The sequence below is a fragment of the Rattus norvegicus genome, chromosome 13 (assembly GCF_036323735.1).
Source record: "Rattus norvegicus strain BN/NHsdMcwi chromosome 13, GRCr8, whole genome shotgun sequence".
Classification (NCBI taxonomy): Eukaryota; Metazoa; Chordata; class Mammalia; order Rodentia; family Muridae; genus Rattus; species Rattus norvegicus.
The window spans coordinates 79,156,464-79,174,682 of NC_086031.1; the positions used below are offsets into that span (position 1 = coordinate 79,156,464).

The window sequence follows — 18,219 nt, forward strand, 5'->3', positions numbered from 1 at the left end:
GTTGGTACCTTTACCTGCTAGACTTGAAATTATAAAGTGTGACATTATCCCACCATCATTCCTTCCTCGCCTGCTTGTACATCTTGAACACTCACAACACTTGTTATTCTATTGATCAGATCCTGAACTTTCTAAAATGCCCTGTTTCTGAGGTACTTTCCTCTCTCATCTTTATCAAAGCCCCACTTCCTTTATTGACCTTCGTTATCCTCGCAAAGCTTGTAAATATTACAGTTAGTTCATTTTAAAGACCTATTAGCCCTGGACACTCATTTGAACTATCGTTCAAACATTTAAATGGCTCTATGGCTAAAGGCTTATAAATGTCCCAAATTCAACCTCCACTTGAAAGGGAGCTCACAGTTTCGTAGGAATGAATGCCATGAATACTCTTGCAAGAAAATGAGAAAGACAATGTTTATCCCTAGATCGCACTGTTAGTTTCTGTGTTATGCTTGTAATTGCTAACAGGCGATGGATGGGCAGTGGGGCTAAAGGTTTCTATTTATGCTGCACCCTGTCTCGTATATTTCGAGTCAACACAACAAGTTGATACCTCTTCATGTCTAAAGTCCAGCTCATCTCCCATGATTCGTATTATTTTCCAAAAGTAAGCTCTAGAGTAAACTCTGCGAATAAATTATATCTGTCTGTCTGTCTATCCTCAATCCATCCCTTTTTTAGATGAATCTGCACCTATGTTGTACTGCTTATCCACACTTCTATTTACAACGTGTACAACGTGCGAGCTCCTTCATGGCTAGCCTATTAGCTGTCACCACTTTCTGAATGTTACCTTATTTTCCTTTTATCCCTAAAGATATTTAGGGAAGTTATAGGAAAAGCGTAGTTGCCTCTCTCAATAGGTTTGAATGCTTGAACTAAAGTTCTATTTTGTTTCATAACTCCTTTCTGTAAATAAAATGTTTACTATAATTTCTCTAATCTGAGGGTTGAAACAGCAATTAACAATTTGCTGTCTTTTAATGTTCACTTGAGGAAAATGAACACAGAGATATACTTTTATTATAAGTTATGGCAACAAATTAAAAATCTGTTCAGTGGTATACAAAATCCACAACCAAGGCAGCAGTTCTTGTCCAGGCACTAACGCCGAGTGAAAACAAAAGGGGATGTGTGGCTTCCGGGTCTTAGAAACGCTGGCCGGATGTGAAGCGCAGGTGTTCGCGGGGGTTCGTTCTGCGCCTGCGCGCGATCCTAGCTTGCTTCAATAGTGGAAAGCCCGGAAGAAGTCCGCAGAGACGCGCCGTTGCCATGGCACCCGGGTGCTGGCTGCTTCAGGAGCAGGCCCAGGGTTGTCACCGTTGCCTCGTTGTCAGAGCTTAGAAAAGGAGAAGAGAGTTCCTGCGGCCATCTCTGTGACCCCAGCCGCTGCATCTTCCACAGGCAGGAGGGGATTTAGCGGGAGAGGAGGAAGGACAGGCAGACAGGTGGCAGGAGCAGGGAGAGGATAAACGTCTGGGTGAGGTGGGAGGGAGGTGGGTGAAGCAAGCGGTCATAAGCCCCAGGATCTCCCCAGCCTAGCACAGTATCACTTCATCATGCACAAGGAGAGAGTTTTTGTCCTGTTATTTCCCTTCTCAAAGTTTAAGAAAGCGAATGGTAGCTTTAGTGGAAGAAAAGAAATCACTCCTGAAATGTTAGCTTCACACATAGCATGCTATCCATTCAGTTAGTGCTTAAGACGCTCAGTAAGAATTCAAATTTTTACCTAATTTTGTTAAATATTCCTGTCGGCGCTTGTAACAGATTGTAATTAAAAAAAAAAATTCCACAGCACCACAGCCTTGTCGGGATGCAGCAGGAAGGATGGACCTGATAGTTTCTTAGAGCTGTGGAAATTTGCTTAACTGCTTTTTGAAATAAGTTTTTTGCTAAATGCTTATTTTATATGGAAAGACCTTCTCTTTACTGTTTATTCTTTTGTTTCTTGGTGTTCCAACAAATATCGTTTAAAAGGTTAGATATGGTAAAGGTGGAATAGAATTATCAGGTTAAGGTATTTTTAAACATTTTTTATCTGGTGAGAAAGTTATCAATAGAATGTGCATCTGTGAACATGGTTTGGACCCACATTTCTTTAGACACTCAGGGTTTTTCACACACTTAAGAGGAAGGGACTAATTTCCGTCACTGCAGTCTAACTATTGATCTGGTCCTAACTACTTACGTAGATACGATGATAAACTTGACATTCTAAATGTGTGAAACAATCACAGTAATAAAATAGGAAATGCTAAGAAATTTGGTTCATGGAAGATGCCATTTTATTCTCGTGTGTTGGCATGCGTATCACGTAGACAGTACCCTGGTGATGAAAGCCGAGGGGGTTGAATGCCCTGTGACTCATTTGAAAGGCTTAAGGGACTTGGCAACAAGAGTTTGTTTGCTCACAGTAGAACCAGTGGGAATGTTTCCTTCGGAAATTATGGAAATTCAATTACACTTCAGAGTTGATCCAACCTCATTTATTTTTCATTTACTTTACCTATGCCTTTTTAAAAACATATTTCTGTGATTTTTAATAGCTCCTAATATATCTGATATATTTTTGTTTGTTATACTGGTTCTGGTTTTGAATTTAGCATTTTAGCTTTCACATAGGTGATATTTTTTATAAGGAATAACACGTACTTACTAGAGTCATGTATGAGCTCAGAAGTATGAGCTATTTCATATTTATTGTTTACGAGCTCAGAGTTATGTTTGATATAAGACTCTGGGAAAACATTGAGGAGTTAGTCCTAGGAAAGTTTTCTTTTAGCAGCAAGGTAAAATCTTAGTTTCAGTATCTCTTCTGTGAAAAGAAAGCTAATGATGCCAAGGACTAATGAGTGTGAAAACGAGTGTGGTTTTGGGATGCCTTTTGGTTTGTAGAAAATTTTATTTTATTCTGTGTCATTCACAGTGTACCCATTTTCACTAGTAGTTCAGCAGACAGTGTATGTCTTGAAGGTGGATGCTGGTTTATCTATGGTTACCTATGTTTTTGCAAGAAGGCCTGTTTTATATAAAAGAATGTCTGGAAAGAATACAAGGAATAGTTTAGTAATGATTACTGTCCAGTTAACTGAGTCCTTATTTATCCAAATATCTAAACACTAAGTAGAATGTAGACTATCATCTGTTGAAGAAGAGTTTTACTAATTGGCAGGGGATGGAGAAAAATCCTGTTCCAAGCTCCATTTTCTTACTAACTTAGAGATTTCCTAGATTAGGGCTAGGAGGGTTGGGGACAGGTGGCAGGGTTGTTAGGACTCTCTGCTATGGAAATGTGTTGCCACCGGGGGGGGGGGAGTGTACAAACACGTCTACTCTGAACACTTCCTGTTACACGTCTCCGTGTGGTAATCAGCTTACCTTGCAGCGTAGATCTTTGTGCCCACTCCACCTCTAAACTGGCTTAACATAGACCTTTTATCTTTTAAAACCTTAGAGCATTATTCATTGACAAGTGAAAAAAATGGATGAAGATAAAGGTATTGATTCAAAAGAGAGTGGAGAATATGAAGATGACTTTGAAAAGGACCTGGAGTGGTTGATCAATGATAAAGAGAAGAGTAATGGCAGCATGATAGAGGTACAAGTACAAATAGCATGCCTGGTAATCACGCCAATAGCACCAGGGGAATTACACCAATAGAGTGCTTGGCTCTTACATCAGGAAAGCATTTCACAGCTGTGAAGGTTTTCACTCCTGCTATCTTGTCTAAACCTCACAGCATCCTTTTATGCATATTGAACAAATACCCTTATCCTTGCCTTGGACATTGGACGGTTTAAACACTATGTCTTAATGTTTGGGTGAATGACAGGATGGGAATTAAAATGCATTTGACAAAGCTCAAATGATAATGAAATTTTAATCTAATTAAATAACATGATTCTAAAAAGAATCATGGGTTTATATTTTTTGTTTTAGATTTATTTATTTTTATGTATATGAGTACACTGTCACTGTCTTCAGACACACCAGAGGAGGGCATCAGATCACAGTTGGTTGTGAGCCACCATGTGGTTGCTGGGAATTGAACTCAGGACCTCTGGAAGAGCAGTCAGTGCTCTTAACCACTGAGCCATCTCTCCACAGCCCCAGGTTTATACTTTTAATATAAATAAACCCTTTAAAAATAAAATCTCGCAGCTCATAGTTGAAACCTTAAGACAAAATTAACACTTCAGAGTAGTGTAGATAGGGAAAAAATAAGGGGCTGGTCTGAACTGTAATTAACCAGGATCCTGTGCGGGTAATCAGATACGGGAGGGGAAAGTCAGGGAAAATGACCCTTTCCTGGTTCCTCCGGTTACACGCACACGCACACGCACACGCACACGCACACGCACCCACACACAGTGCATAGATTCATATATAATTTGTGTGTGTTGATATTAGAGTGACTAAGCGAGGGAGTAACGAAGTGTGCCTGGGGTGTTGAGTGCAGTGACTTTAGAAGGCTAGCAAGAATAGTTATCTGGATTCCAGCGAGTGAGCAGAAAGAATTTGAGGAAACGAAGGCAGCAGGTTTTACCAACTAAACTCCACCTTGATTTGTTACTCGGTGGAGAAAAAGAAATGCAGTAGAATATTTGAAAAAATGACACCACTGAAGTTTTTCCTAAGCAGCCATGAGAAGAGAGTTTCATGTACCCAGGAAGCCCCAGCGTGAGTGGCGGAGGCAGGGGTTTCCTGGGAGGTGAAGCTGAACCCGGGCCTTGCAGCTGAAGTAGCTCAAGCAGTGAGGTGCAGGGCTGCAGTGTCAGTGACGATAATGAGGACTCACTGTTCCCTCATGCTTCTCAGAGGAGCTCAGAGAGATGGGCTAGAACGCTGTGAGTGAAGTGAGGCCAGAAGCTCCTAAGTTCCCCTGTATAAAATAAACCACACGAACACAAGAGCAATCTGTCTCACTTGTCCTCCAAGTAAATGAATAGAATTGTACTGGAGAGTAAACTCTCACGTGTTTGTTTTAAAGGTGGCTTGCAAGAAGGAAGACGATCTTGACCAGGAATTAAAAGAGAAGGAAACAGAAACAGAACTCGGCCCACAGCTCTCTGATCCAGATAAACCTCCAAAGGATGAGGCCTTGCCCAGAAGAAATGACTTCATTTCTGTCCCGAGTATTCAGCCGTTGGATCCCATATCAGACTCAGACAGTGAGAACTCCTTCCAGGACTCCAAACCAGAAAACCAGAAAGACCTGGAGGATGAAGAGGATGAGGAAGTAAGGAGATACATTATGGAGAAAATTATAGAGGCTAACAAGCTTCTACAGACTCAGGAACCTGTGAATGATAAAAGGGAGCGGAAACTGAAGTTCAAAGACAAATTAGTTGATCTGGAAGTCCCACCTTTAGAAGACAGTGACACTTGTAAAGTTCTCTTAGAAAACGAGACCAATATGTCTGGAAAACTGTCACAGTTATGTATTTCTGGTGACTTAGGCCAAGAGAGTATGCTCATGTCAGTTACTAATGGCGGCTGTGAAGAAAACGATAGGAAGATACTGGTGGAAAGAGATGGGAAGTTTGAACTTATGAACCTACAGGACATTGAGAGTCAGGGGTTCCTGCCCCCCATTAGCAGTGCTAATGGTATGGAACATGAGTCCTCACAGTTGCCCCTCAGGTCTGCCAACCTGTCTGTCGGCGGCATCAAGAAAGAAGAGCCCGAGGCAAAGATTCACATCATGACTCTCTCTCAAGCAGGAGAGCCATTGGCTCAAGTCCCTCAGCCACCAGCCAACCCCAAGAACCGTCCAAGCTCTGCTGCCAACCCAGATCTAAATAAAAAAACCAGGAGATCCAGTCACAGGATACAGTCAGCGGGTGTCTCTCCAGTGACCTCGACATACTGTCTTTCACCAAGACAGAAGGAACTCCAGAAACAGCTAGAACGAAAGCGTGAAAGGCTGAAGAGGGAGGTAAGAAGGCAGTGGGCACGTGTGTGGAAAGAAGAGTATATTTCATGTTTGATCAGTGTCACAAGACAGGAATGGTTCAAAATAACCAGGAGTTGTTGCCTCTTACTGACTTTCACGTTAAATCACTGAGGTAAATGTTGAGGGAGTGGGGAGCACTGCCATTACCTTGATCCTTTCCTGTAGACATCACAAAAGATAGCAGAACCTCTGTGTTAGACCCAGGCTGGTCTCAGACATGACAGGCACATGAGACTTGAAAGCACACACTGAGCTAGGCGAGACACAGATTTTATTTCTGTGAAAGAGCGAAGGCACAAAGTAGGAGACAGGTAAGCTCGCAGCCCCATTGCTGTGGTGTCTATAATTTCTTGATTTCGGGGACTGCAGTTTTGGACTGAGGGTGGAGTTTGTTGAGGCCGAAGCAGCTCGGTGGTAGAATGGTGCCTAGCATGCCCGCAGCTCTTGGCTCCGTCCCCTGTTCTGGGGATTGGGGAGGAGAGGCTAATATCCATGCTGAAATTGTATAAATCCCTCCGAGATGTCAGATGATGAGGCCATTGAGGACGAGGTCAGATGCCTTGGCCAAGTTGCCGCAGGGTGATGGCAGCCTGGCTCACAACTGGTGTAGTTCAGAGTTCACTGTGCTCTGTTCTCTGACTGCTGAGACTACCTTACAGTTCTGCAGGATGGATGGAGGCAACTTCCTTCAGGTTTAGATAACTTCTTTTTGTAACAGTCACTGAATGATTAAGAGAGAACTCATTTTTGTAAATAACTGCCACTGTGCGCTTCTGATAGCAAAAATGCTGCTTTGTATAACCTGAAAACATTTCAATCAAAAATTCAAAACGCCTATAAAATTATAGTGAACTCCTCTATCAGCAGTAGGACACTCAAACTTGGTCTCTTACTCCGGTTCTTTTTTATTTTTTAAACTAAAGTATTTTATTTATTCAGCTACTGCTTTAATCTTAGTACCGTGCCGTTCTGAGGGGAGGACCCAGGCTCCTCAGGGAGTGCTCCATCAGCTCTCTGAGCTACACCCCAGCATGAGTTAACATGACTTTAAAACAAGGCATGGGCCACATTCTGTGTCTTCCACAGGTATTTCCCATATATCTCTTTCTTTTTTTTTCACTTTTCTTTATTAACTTGCGTATTTCTTATTTACATTTCGATTGTTATTCCCTTTCCCGGTTTCCAGGGCAACGTCCCCCTAACCCCTCCCCCTCCCCTTCTCTATGACTGTTCCCCTCCCCATCCTCTCCCCCATTACCGCCCTCCCCCCAACAATCATGTTCACTGGGGGTTCAGTCTTAGCAGGACCCAGGGCTTCCCCTTCCACTGGTGCTCTTACTAGGATATTCATTGCTACCTATGAGGTCAGAGTCCAGGGTCAGTCCATGTATAGTCTTTAGGTAGTGGCTTAGTCCCTGGAAGCTCTGGTTGCTTGGCATTGTTGTACATATGGGGTCTTGAGCCCCTTCAAGCTCTTCCAGTTCTTTCTCTGATTCCTTCAACGGGGGACCTATTCTCAGTTCAGTGGTTTGCTGCTGGCATTCGCCTCTGTATTTGCTGTATTCTGGCTGTGTCTCTCAGGAGCAATCTACATCCGGCTCCTGTCGGTCTGCACTTCTTTGCTTCATCCATCTTGTCTAATTGGGTGGCTGTATATGTATGGGCCACATGTGGGGCAGGCTCTGAATGGGTGTTCCTTCTGTGTCTGTTTTAATCTTTGCCTCTCTATTCCCTGCCAAGGGTATTCTTGTTCCCCTTTTAAAGAAGGAGTGAAGCATTCACATTTTGATCATCCGTCTTGAGTTTCATGTGTTCTGTGCATCTAGGGCAATTCAAGCATTTGGGCTAATAGCCACTTATCAATGAGTGCATACTATGTGTGTTTTTCTGTGATTGGGTTACCTCACTCAGGATGATATTTTCCAGTTCCCTCCATTTGCCTATGAATTTCATAAAGTCATTGTTTTTGATAGCTGAGTAATATTCCATTGTGTAGATGTACCACATTTTCTGTATCCATTCCTCTGTTGAAGGGCATCTGGATTCTTTCCAGCTTCTGGCTATTATAAATAAGGCTGCTATGAACATAGTGGAGCACGTGTCTTTGTTATATGTTGGGGCATCTTTTGGGTATATGCCCAAGAGAGGTATAGCTGGGTCCTCAGGTAGTTCAATGTCCAATTTTCTGAGGAACCTCCAGACTGATTTCCAGAATGGTTGTACCAGTCTGCAATCCCACCAACAATGGAGTATTCCTCTTTCTCCACATCCTCGCCAGCACTTGCTGTCACCTGAGTTTTTGATCTTAGCCATTCTCACTGGTGTGAGGTGAAATCTCAGGGTTGTTTTGATTTGCATTTCCCTTATGACTAAAGATGTTGAACATTTCTTTAGGTGTTTCTCAGCCATTTGGCATTCCTCAGCTGTGAATTCTTTGTTTAGCTCTGAACCCCATTTTTAATAGGGTTATTTAATAGGGTTATTAGTTTGAGTGTATCTGGTTTGATGTGGAGGTCCTTGATCCACTTGGACTTAAGCTTTGTACAGGGTGATAAGCATGGGTCGATCTGCATTCTTCTACATGTTGACCTCCAGTTGAACCAGCACCATTTGCTGAAAATGCTATCTTTCTTCCATTGGATGGTTTTGGCTCCTTTGTCAAAAATCAAGTGACCATAGGTGTGTGGGTTCATTTCTGGGTCTTCAATTCTGTTCCATTGGTCTATCTGTCTGTCTCTGTACCAATATCACGCAGTTTTTATCACTATTGTTCTGTAATACTGCATGAGTTCAGGGATAGTGATTCCGCCAGGAGTCCTTTTATTGTTGAGGATAGTTTTCACTATCCTGGGTTTTTTGTTATTCCAGATGAATTTGCAAATTGTTCTGTCTAACTCTTTGAAGAATTGGATTGGTATTTTGACAGGGATTGCATTGAATCTGTAGATCGCTTTTAGTAAAATGGCCATTTTTACTATATTAATCCTGCCAATCCATGAGCATGGGAGATCTTTCCATCTTCTGAGGTCTTCTTCAATTTCTTTCTTCAGAGGCTTGAAGTTCTTATCATACAGATCTTTCACTTGCTTGGTTAAAGTCACACTGAGGTACTTTATATTATTTGGGACTATTATGAATGTTGTTGTTTCCCTAATTTCTTTCTCGGCTTGTTTCTTTTTTGTGTAGAGGAAGGCTACTGATTTATTTGAGTTAATTTATACCCAGCCACTTTGCTGAAGGTGTTTATCAGCTTTAGTAGTTCTCTGGTGGAATTTTTGGGATCGCTTAAATATACTATCATATCATCTGCAAATAGTGATATTTTGACTTCTTCTTTTCCGATCTGTATCCCCTTGGTCTCCTTTTGTTGTCTGATTGCTCTGGCTAGAACTTCAAGAACTATATTGAATAAGTAGGGAGAGAGTGGGCAGCCTTGTCTAGTCCCTGATTTTAGTGGGATTGCTTCAAGTTTCTCTCCATTTAGTTTAATGTTAGCAACTGGTTTGCTGTATATGGCTTTTACTATGTTTAGGTATGGGCCTTGAATTCCTATTCTTTCCAGGACTTTTATCATGAAGGGGTGTTGAATTTTGTCAAATGCTTTCTCAGCATCTAATGAAATGATCATGTGGTTTTGTTCTTTCAGTTTGTTTATATAATGGATCACGTTGATGGTTTTCTGTATATTAAACCATCCCTGCATGCCTGGGATGAAGCCTACTTGATCATGGTGGATGATTGTTTTGGTGTGCTCTTGGATTCGGTTTGCCAGAATTTTATTGAGTATTTTTGCATCGATATTCATAAGGGAAATTGGTCTGAAGTTCTCTTTCTTTGTTGGGTCTTTGTGTGGTTTAGGTTTAAGAGTAATTGTGGCTTCATAGAAGGAATTTAGTGCTCCTTCTGTTTCAATTTTGTCCCATGTATTTCTAAGTGAGTGAAATATTTTCCTTCATAACTACTGGACCATCATCACAACTAATTTAGCAATAATGGAAAAATGCTCAAGCAATTTAGAATACTTCTTAAAAGTGTTGTGATTTAATTAATTGGTACCAAGACTAACCTAAGGGTAGACACAGGATACACACAGTCCCAATGGCATGTAATGGACACCATGTAACTACATACTTCTCTGGCTCAACTGCTCTCCAGAACTTCCGTTTCCCTTTTAAGTTAATTGGAGGCCCCTAATGTGAAAGAAAGTGGAGCAGTTTTCATGTGGAAAGTTTTGAGGCAGGGAACCCTACTTTCAGAAGTCAAAATACATCATGTCCAGCTTGATGAATTTCCCACTAACACCCTGTTACCCCCACCCCCACTAGGAAGAACAGCGTAAGCTAGAGGAGGAGAATGAGAAGAAAAAGGAGAACGAGATGGTGTTTAAAGCATGGCTGCAGAAGAAGAGAGAGCAGGTGGTAGAAATGCGGCGAGTTCAGCGAGCGAAGCAGATCGAAGACATGAGCAGCAGAGTGAGTGAGCCTGCGCGGGGTGGGGGGAGGAGGGTACAGACGGAGTTCATCTTCTTCTTCTTTAAACATTTATTCATTTATTTTACGTATGTGAGTACACTGTCACTGTCTTCAGACACACCAGAAGAGGGCATCAGATCCCATTACAGATGGTCGTGAGCCACCATGTGGTTGCTGGGATTTGAACTCAGGACCTCTGGAAGAGCAGTTGGTGCTCTTAACCGCCGAGCCATCTCTCCAGCCCTGGATTTTTTTTTTTAAGAGTAGAATTTAAGACTTTTGAGTGTTCAAAGTAAAATTTTTGTCATGGCCAGTCATCTTCCCAAGTTCAAAACAACTTCTAGTTCCTACAACAGAATGAGTGATGTATTTGCTACAGATTAGTAACACTGTGTGTGATTTATCATCTCAGTTTGTCTTCAGATCAGTAATATCCATGCTTGTATGTGAGTACAGGTTTGTAATTGTGATATAATAACAAAGATATGAATACTGGTTGTGTCCTGAGTTCTTGGCTCAGAACTCCCCTAAAATCCTGTGTAGATCCTGGAAGAGAAGCAATGCTTAGTGGGTCGTCCTTGGTTCCAGTTGCTGACAGAGAGTACCTCATTCCTGCGGTTCCCTGAGTCGTGTGTGTCTGGTTCTAAAGGTCTAGCTCTCAGGGGGCTTCTGGATGAGAGCTGACCTGTAGACACCAAGTCATGCTCAGGACTTGGAACTTCCTGTTCCACCTCAGGAGTAGGAAGTGAGGAGAGAGAGGCTAGACTGGCTAATCCGTAGCATGAGGTGAAGCCTTCAACAGGTTCCTCAACTATGAGGTTTGAAGAGAGGGGTTTGTTAAAAGGGAGGCCAGTGTTCCCTGGCACAGACATAAGAACTTCAAGTCCCTTCTCATTTCCCTTTTCCAGTGAACTCTGCTGGAAACTCTGCATTCTTTATTCTTCATACGTGTGGTGTGTCTGCATCTGTGCCGAGTACCCAGAAAGGCCAGAGAGGGAGGAGGGGCCACCACAGTTGGCTACAGAGCTGGGGATAAGACTGGGCGATTAGATTTGGAGCGGAGGGAGAGTGAAGATCTGAAGATTGCCTATTTCTTTCATGGTCTGCATGGCTGATGGGTTCCCAGGGAATGCCTATGGGAGGTGGTGACTGAGACAAAGGCGTGAGGTAGTGATGGAGGCTGCTGTAGAAGATTCTGTGTGATCCTCTGGAAATGGGGTCAAGGAGAAAGGGAAGCATCAACAGCTGTTCTGCTACCGACCTGGGGCTGAGACTGGGGGATCTGGATTTACTGACGGAGAGGTGAGGATCTTCAGTTAGCCCTCCTGCTTCCCTGGCCAACGTGGCCACTCAGAATTGATTTTTCTCAGGACTGAAGAGGGAACTCAGGAGCCAAGAACACCAGTTGCTCTTTCAGAGAGCCTAGGTTCAGTCCTCAGCACCGGCATGTGCCTTATGATTGCTGTGACTTACAAGGTGTCTGATGCTTCGGATAGGTGCAGACACCACACACATGCACATCCCTCACACAGATGTGCACAGACACACATAACCTAAAACAATGAATAGGAATTCCTAAAAGTTACTTTTAATAAAAATTCCATGAAAGCCTAATTAGGGATTTCAAAATTATTACAAATATTATTGGTATCTTCAGGATTTATTTTGTTAGAGCAAAACTTTCAGTGTCCCAGTTGAAAAAAAACCAGGAAAGGACATAACAGGAAGTCGATCCTACAGATGGCCATGGCATATGAAAAATGATACAAACTCTAAACCAAAGAGATACTATGAAGTCACGTATCCAAAATAAATGCTCACTGTTGCTAATTAGGTGGCATTTGCTGTCTCATGCACAGGAGTACAGTTTCAACCAAAACAAGGATACTCTGCCTTATAGAAAATTCATAGAGCATGGCAGAGGATCCCAGTGGGTTTCCCAGCGCCCATGTCAGGTGACTCACAACTGCCTGTGACTAAAACTTAGGGAAGCTAATGCTTTTCTTCACAGACACCTATAAATATGTGCATGTACAGACACACACACAAATAAATGTTAAGAACTCCGGAAATACAAAATAAATGTTAACTATGGAGTGATAAATACTATATTAAAAGTATGTAAAATCATGAGTATATGTGTGCATTCAGCAATAATTATAGTTTCATTGTTTTAAATATTTATTTTATGTGTATGGGTGTTTTGTCTGCATGTCTGTCTGTTCACCACGTGTGTGCAGTGTCTGTGGAGGCCAGTAGAGGGCAGTGGATGCCATTGGGACTGGAGATACAACATGGTTATAAGCTGCCATGTAACTTGGGTCCTCAGAAAGAGTGGCCAGTGCTCTTAGCCACTGAGCCATTACTCCAGGCCCAATAACAGTTTTGAAGATGTACCTAGCAGTTAAATATCTTCTGACAGATACTGTTAACTGAAAACTTAAAATTTAAGGAAAAGCTAAATAATATAGTGAATTGCATACTCATAAACTATACTCCATGAAACTTTCAGGAACTACCTTAAAGCCCTCAACTCATTCCATTCTTTGTTTTATATGCTTGTATCTTTGGGGGGAAAGATGTGATTTGTCAAAGAGTCCAAGTTTGAAAACCAGGGCTGCTACTTTCTCCATTGATCCATTTGTACTGGGGTGGTGCTGGAGGCGGGTCTCAGCACCCTGAGCATGGCAGCTGAGGGCTCCTGAGCACCAGCCCCCCTTTTCCTCAGGAAGAGGGACGCTTCCTCACTGAAGCATAATCAGTGTTGGTGGAGGATGGGAAATGCAGGCCATGAAATCGGTGTGAAAACACTGGCTGGGGACTTGGTTCTTGTGGAGCTTCAGAAGAAGCCTTAGTTTCTCTGAATTAAACAAATCTCTCTCCCTTTTTTCTACTCAGCAAGTGAACAGAGACCCACAGCAAGCTTTTCGACTATGGCTTAAGAAAAAGCATGAGGAGCAGATGAAAGAAAGGAAGACTGAGGAGCTGAGAAAGCAAGAGGAGTGTTTGTTCTTTCTGAGAGGAACAGAGGGCCGCGAGAGGGCCTTTAGACAGTAGGTTAAAGTGGGGCCTGAAGCGGTCAGAAGCTAGCCCCACCCGCTGATCTGTTACCCCATTGATCCTGAGCAGACAGGTCCCACCCACATCAGAGCTGTAGCCTTCAGGAAGGTGGAGAGTAAGATCGGCTCCACTCATGTCCACTCCCTCCCCGCCTCCCTCTCTCCCTCCCCACCCCTCATTTTTTCCCTATCTGTATGTCAACCTTTTATTATAAAAGTAAAAGTGCAAATTTATATTTTCATCATCCAAAAATCTAATCATGACTATCAGCACTAGAACGCCTGTCTTCTAAATACTTCTTTGCAAATAGATTTATTAAAAAATTTGCATTGTGATGATATTGTTCCTAAAGTTTTATAATAGGTAATTAATTTACTTAAAGTAAAATGCAATTCAGGACCCTCAAAATATGACTTTCTGATTATTCTAATAGTTGTTTGGGTTTATTTCTGGAAAACTATATCTGTGCATATGTATGTATATCCCATATTCACATCTATACCAGATTGATGTGTATAAAGTTAGTTCTCGTGTTATTTTAACTAAGCAAAGACTCTCCCTTTATTCCCTTTTGATGCTTAGATTTCCTTTATCCCTTTAATGCTTAGGATTCTTTTGCATTTTGAGGAAGGGCCATTTTATCCACCTAGAGGCACGGGCTCTAGAGTTCCCTGCTAAGAAGTACGAGGCAGCAGTTTTGCATCTTGCTAGTGTTTTTAACTGAACTAATGTTTTACATGCTAATTTCAAGGAATAATTTATTTATAATATAGCAAATAGTTATTTGCTTAGAAAATGATTATTTTGGAAAAGGTATAGGACTTGTAACTCATGTAAGTTAGATTACTACCAAACCAAGCAAGTTTTCAGTTTTACCACAAGGCACACCTTGTGGTTTGATCCCAGGTGTAAATTGCTTTCTTTGCGTGAGCCTGGAAAATAAGCCTATTAATGTTTAGTTGATTCTTTATCGGTTGTGTTTCGACCGCATTTCATTGCAGAAATGTTGGTTTTCTGTGCTTGTGGTTGAGAAGCTCAGCATATGACACCCACTCCGATGGTACTCTTCCCACAGATGGCTCAGAAGGAAACAGATAGAGAAAATAGCAGAGCAGCAGGCTGTCAAAGAGAGAGCGCGGCAGCTCCGACTGGAAGCTCGGCGCTCCAAACAACTGCAGAGCGGCCTGTACAGTGTGCCCGAGGCCAAGGCTTTCCGCTTCACCGACCACTACAACTGAAGCCGCCTAGGAAAGACTTCGTTTGAAGCTGCTCTCACCAGAATTGTGTGTGTCGTTTCCCATGGGCCCCTGTCTTGATAATACTCCAAATTGTGGGAGTGGGATTTGCCTTTTGGTGATGCTGAATTTATGTTGTTTTCGCAGACACATAATAAATGTCTCTCACAGTGTTGAATGTGTGGCGTCATCTTGTAGTCAGTGCCTCATCAACTGTCTACCTCCAAACTACTCTGTTCACATTTCTACCCAGAAAGCCACAAGAAAGACACACATTTGCTTTTATCATTCCTATGCTCATTTAAATATTGCTACAGAGGGGACAGCAAGATGTCTGGGTAAAGGCATTTGCCACCAAGTCTGATGACTGATGACCTAAGTTCAGTCCCTGGGCTTCACATGGTAGGAAGAGAACAAGCTCCCACAAGCTGCCCTCTGACCTCAACACACAGTGGAATGCATACCCACCTTCCCACCACAAAATACAAGTAACACACACATCTTTCAGAAGAGCGTTTCATAATTCTTAAAGAATGACTTAAGTCTCTATCAAGGCTTTATCCGAAGTTTTATTTGTCAAAGTTGAATTTTAATGGTGGTGACTTAAATAGTTTAGAATAAATATCACTTGTTAGTACCATGGAAAGATAATACAGATTTTCTACACTTAATTCTATTTTGTGCATAAAAGTCCCTGATAGTTTTAGGCTTGTTTTAAAATTATTGTCAATGTTGTGTATGATACAATCCTATGACCTCTGTATGTCTAAATATATTTATATACATTTATAATATACTACATATATAAATGTGAGTTCATTCACATAAATTCTAACATGTAGTTTACAAGAATTGGAAACTGTAGAGAGAATGGTTTAGTCTTGTGTTTGATTGTTTTGTTTTGTGATATGGGGGTCTTTCTATGTAGCCGAGGTTGGAACCTAGAAGGAACTTAAGAATCCTTCTGCTTCTGCCTCAGTTCTGTTGGAATTGCTGGTGTAGACCACTATGCTCTGTACCTATCTTAACTTATAGCACTCATGTGGTCTTATATTTCATTACAATTGGTTTTGACATCCAAGTGCATATTGTGCAATACTCAGGATTGCTACATGATTTAGAAGCAAAACAACGCAGAACATGCATGGTATCCAAACACTTGACTCGTAAGTGAAGATAATCTGTGAAAAAAAAAATCGAAGACCCGCCTGTCCCCATCCGGAGTAAATGTTTTAACTTTTAAGGAAATGAAACCTTTTGTTTTAAAAGGAAATGGGGAAAATCTTATTGTTGGGTTTGGGAGCAAGAGGAAGCAGGGTATTAAAATTGGGACAGTGAAGCAAGATTTCTAAATGCTAAAGACACTGATGAATGTGCGACAGGATAGATGTAACGTGGAGAGCTGGGAAAGTAGGCAAGAAGGTAGCAGTGTCTCCAAACTTTCTCCTCTAATTTAGCTGAGGAGACCTCAGAATATAAAACATCCTACACCCACAGTCCAGCGCAGTTAGCTTATTCATGCGTTACACAGCCCCAGCTGTCTGTGGTTCCAAAATGCTTCCGTGGCTCCCGGAACCAGCCCCTTCCAATGCCTCTTGTCCTGACGCTTCCTCTGAGTAGATACTCTGTCTATAGATTTGCCTCTTCTAGACATTTCAGAGTTGTTGAAAACATGGTCTTTTATATGTGGCTTCTTCCACTTAGCTTAGGGCTTTCGAAGCTCATCCATAACATAGCACGTGTCAGTATTTAATTCCTTTTTATGGAAGAAAATACGTAACACTTGGGTGGGGTTTTGTGCACACACTCATCACCTGGACCATTTTTGCCGATGTTGCTATGAACATCGTACTTGTCCAATTATTTACGTTATCTCTTGGATGTACGCCTCTGACAGGAATGCAGTGTTCAGAATGCTTGTACAGTTTGTCAGTGTTCCCCTCAACACATGTTGTTTTACAGTTTTAGTCACTACCCCCATGTCTATGTAGTCTCACAGCTGATTTGCATGTTCCTAATAACCAGCTATGTGTGACTGTTGGCTACCTGTGAACTTTCCTGGGAGAGTTGTCTAAGTCATTCAGCTGTTTAAATTTGATTTCATTCTTTGGTTACTTACGCACTGAGAATTCCATACATAAATAGTGTCCTCTGATCACACCCACCTCCCATCTACTCCCGCTGGTGCGTCCTGAACTTCCTTCACTATATCCCCCTTCCAACTGTATGGACTCATTTATTTCTGACCAGAAAGGCAAATGGGCATCCACTAGGGGTCACTTTGTTACATTACCCACTCATTATTGAAAAAATGAATATTCTTTGGCTTTTTAAGCACCCCTTCCTGCCCTTCTCCAGACCCTGGTACCAGTATCTGTCCATTTGCATCTAACGTAGTTCATGTAACATTTATGTAAATAGCATGCCTCAAGTGTGCACTTTAGAGGTTGAATGTATCCCTTGACATACAGATGATTCTATTTACTTAACTGATATTAAGATGATATTTGACTTTTAGCAACCATGAACGAGACTGCTACAAAAACTGGTATACAAACACTACGATGGCGCCTAAGTTCTCTTGGCTATAAACCTAGAATGATGGGTCAGGCGAGATTTTTTTCTTTTGAACTTCCGGGCTATCTTCTGAAAGCTGTCATACACATCTCTTGGTGAAGCACAGCAGTCCCAGGTGTCTTTAGACTTGCCTACAGTGTCATCTTGCTTTCTGTTTATAGACACTGCTTTGTTGACAGTCATTCTACCTACATGAAGACAGGAATGATTGTCTCTGCACAGTACCGATGCGGACGGTCTCCCGACATGCTCATTTGCTGTTCATGTGACTTACACATATATGCATGGATCTTAGGAGCTATTTAGTAATCTGCTCATTTTGCAAGTATGTCTGGCACACGTACATGTTAAGTGTGAGCTTGTGCCTGTCAAGGACAGAGGCTACTGTACTGGGTGTCTTCCTTTTTCCCTCTCCACCTTAATGTTTGAGACAGGATTTCCTACTCACCTGCTTCTGCTCCAAGTGAGCTGGCTGGGGTCACACATGTGCATGTTCTGAGTGCCGGGAGACCTGGGCTTGGGTTCCCGTGTGCGGCGATGTTCTGTGGACTGAGGCGTCTCCTCAGCCTCTGCTCACTTCTAACTAGGTAGGCTTTTGGCTGTTGAATGGCAGTTCTTTGTATCTTCTGGCCATTTCTCAGATGTATAATTTATTCTTTTTCTTCTCCCATTCCTAGAGCAACTGTGTACCTCAATGCATGAATGCTTTAAATTTAAGTACTTTTTTCATTTCTTGTGCTTTTGTTATACCCAAGAAATCATAATCAAGTTCAATGTCGCGAAAATTTCTGTTTCTAAGAAGGGAGAAGGCAATGAGCCAGCATAAACAGTAAAAGCCACATGAAGACTGAAGCCAAAGTCTGTTATTCTGAAAGGACAGAGGAATAGTCACAGAGAAATAGGAACTTTATTGCC

At 42.0% G+C, this 18,219-nt stretch overlaps 1 protein-coding gene across 1 annotated transcript; it reads left to right on the plus strand.

Moving 5' to 3' along the window:
- Positions 1–1,244: 1,244 nt before the first annotated feature.
- Ccdc181 (coiled-coil domain containing 181) lies at positions 1,245–14,902 on the plus strand. The gene is made up of 6 exons (NM_001014131.1): positions 1,245–1,407; positions 3,458–3,601; positions 4,995–5,942; positions 10,286–10,432; positions 13,331–13,485; positions 14,568–14,902. Exons 2-6 carry the CDS (start codon positions 3,485–3,487, stop codon positions 14,728–14,730), a joined length of 1,530 nt encoding a protein of 509 aa, NP_001014153.1. The 5' UTR covers positions 1,245–1,407; positions 3,458–3,484; the 3' UTR covers positions 14,731–14,902.
- The last annotated feature ends 3,317 nt before the right edge of the window (positions 14,903–18,219 follow it).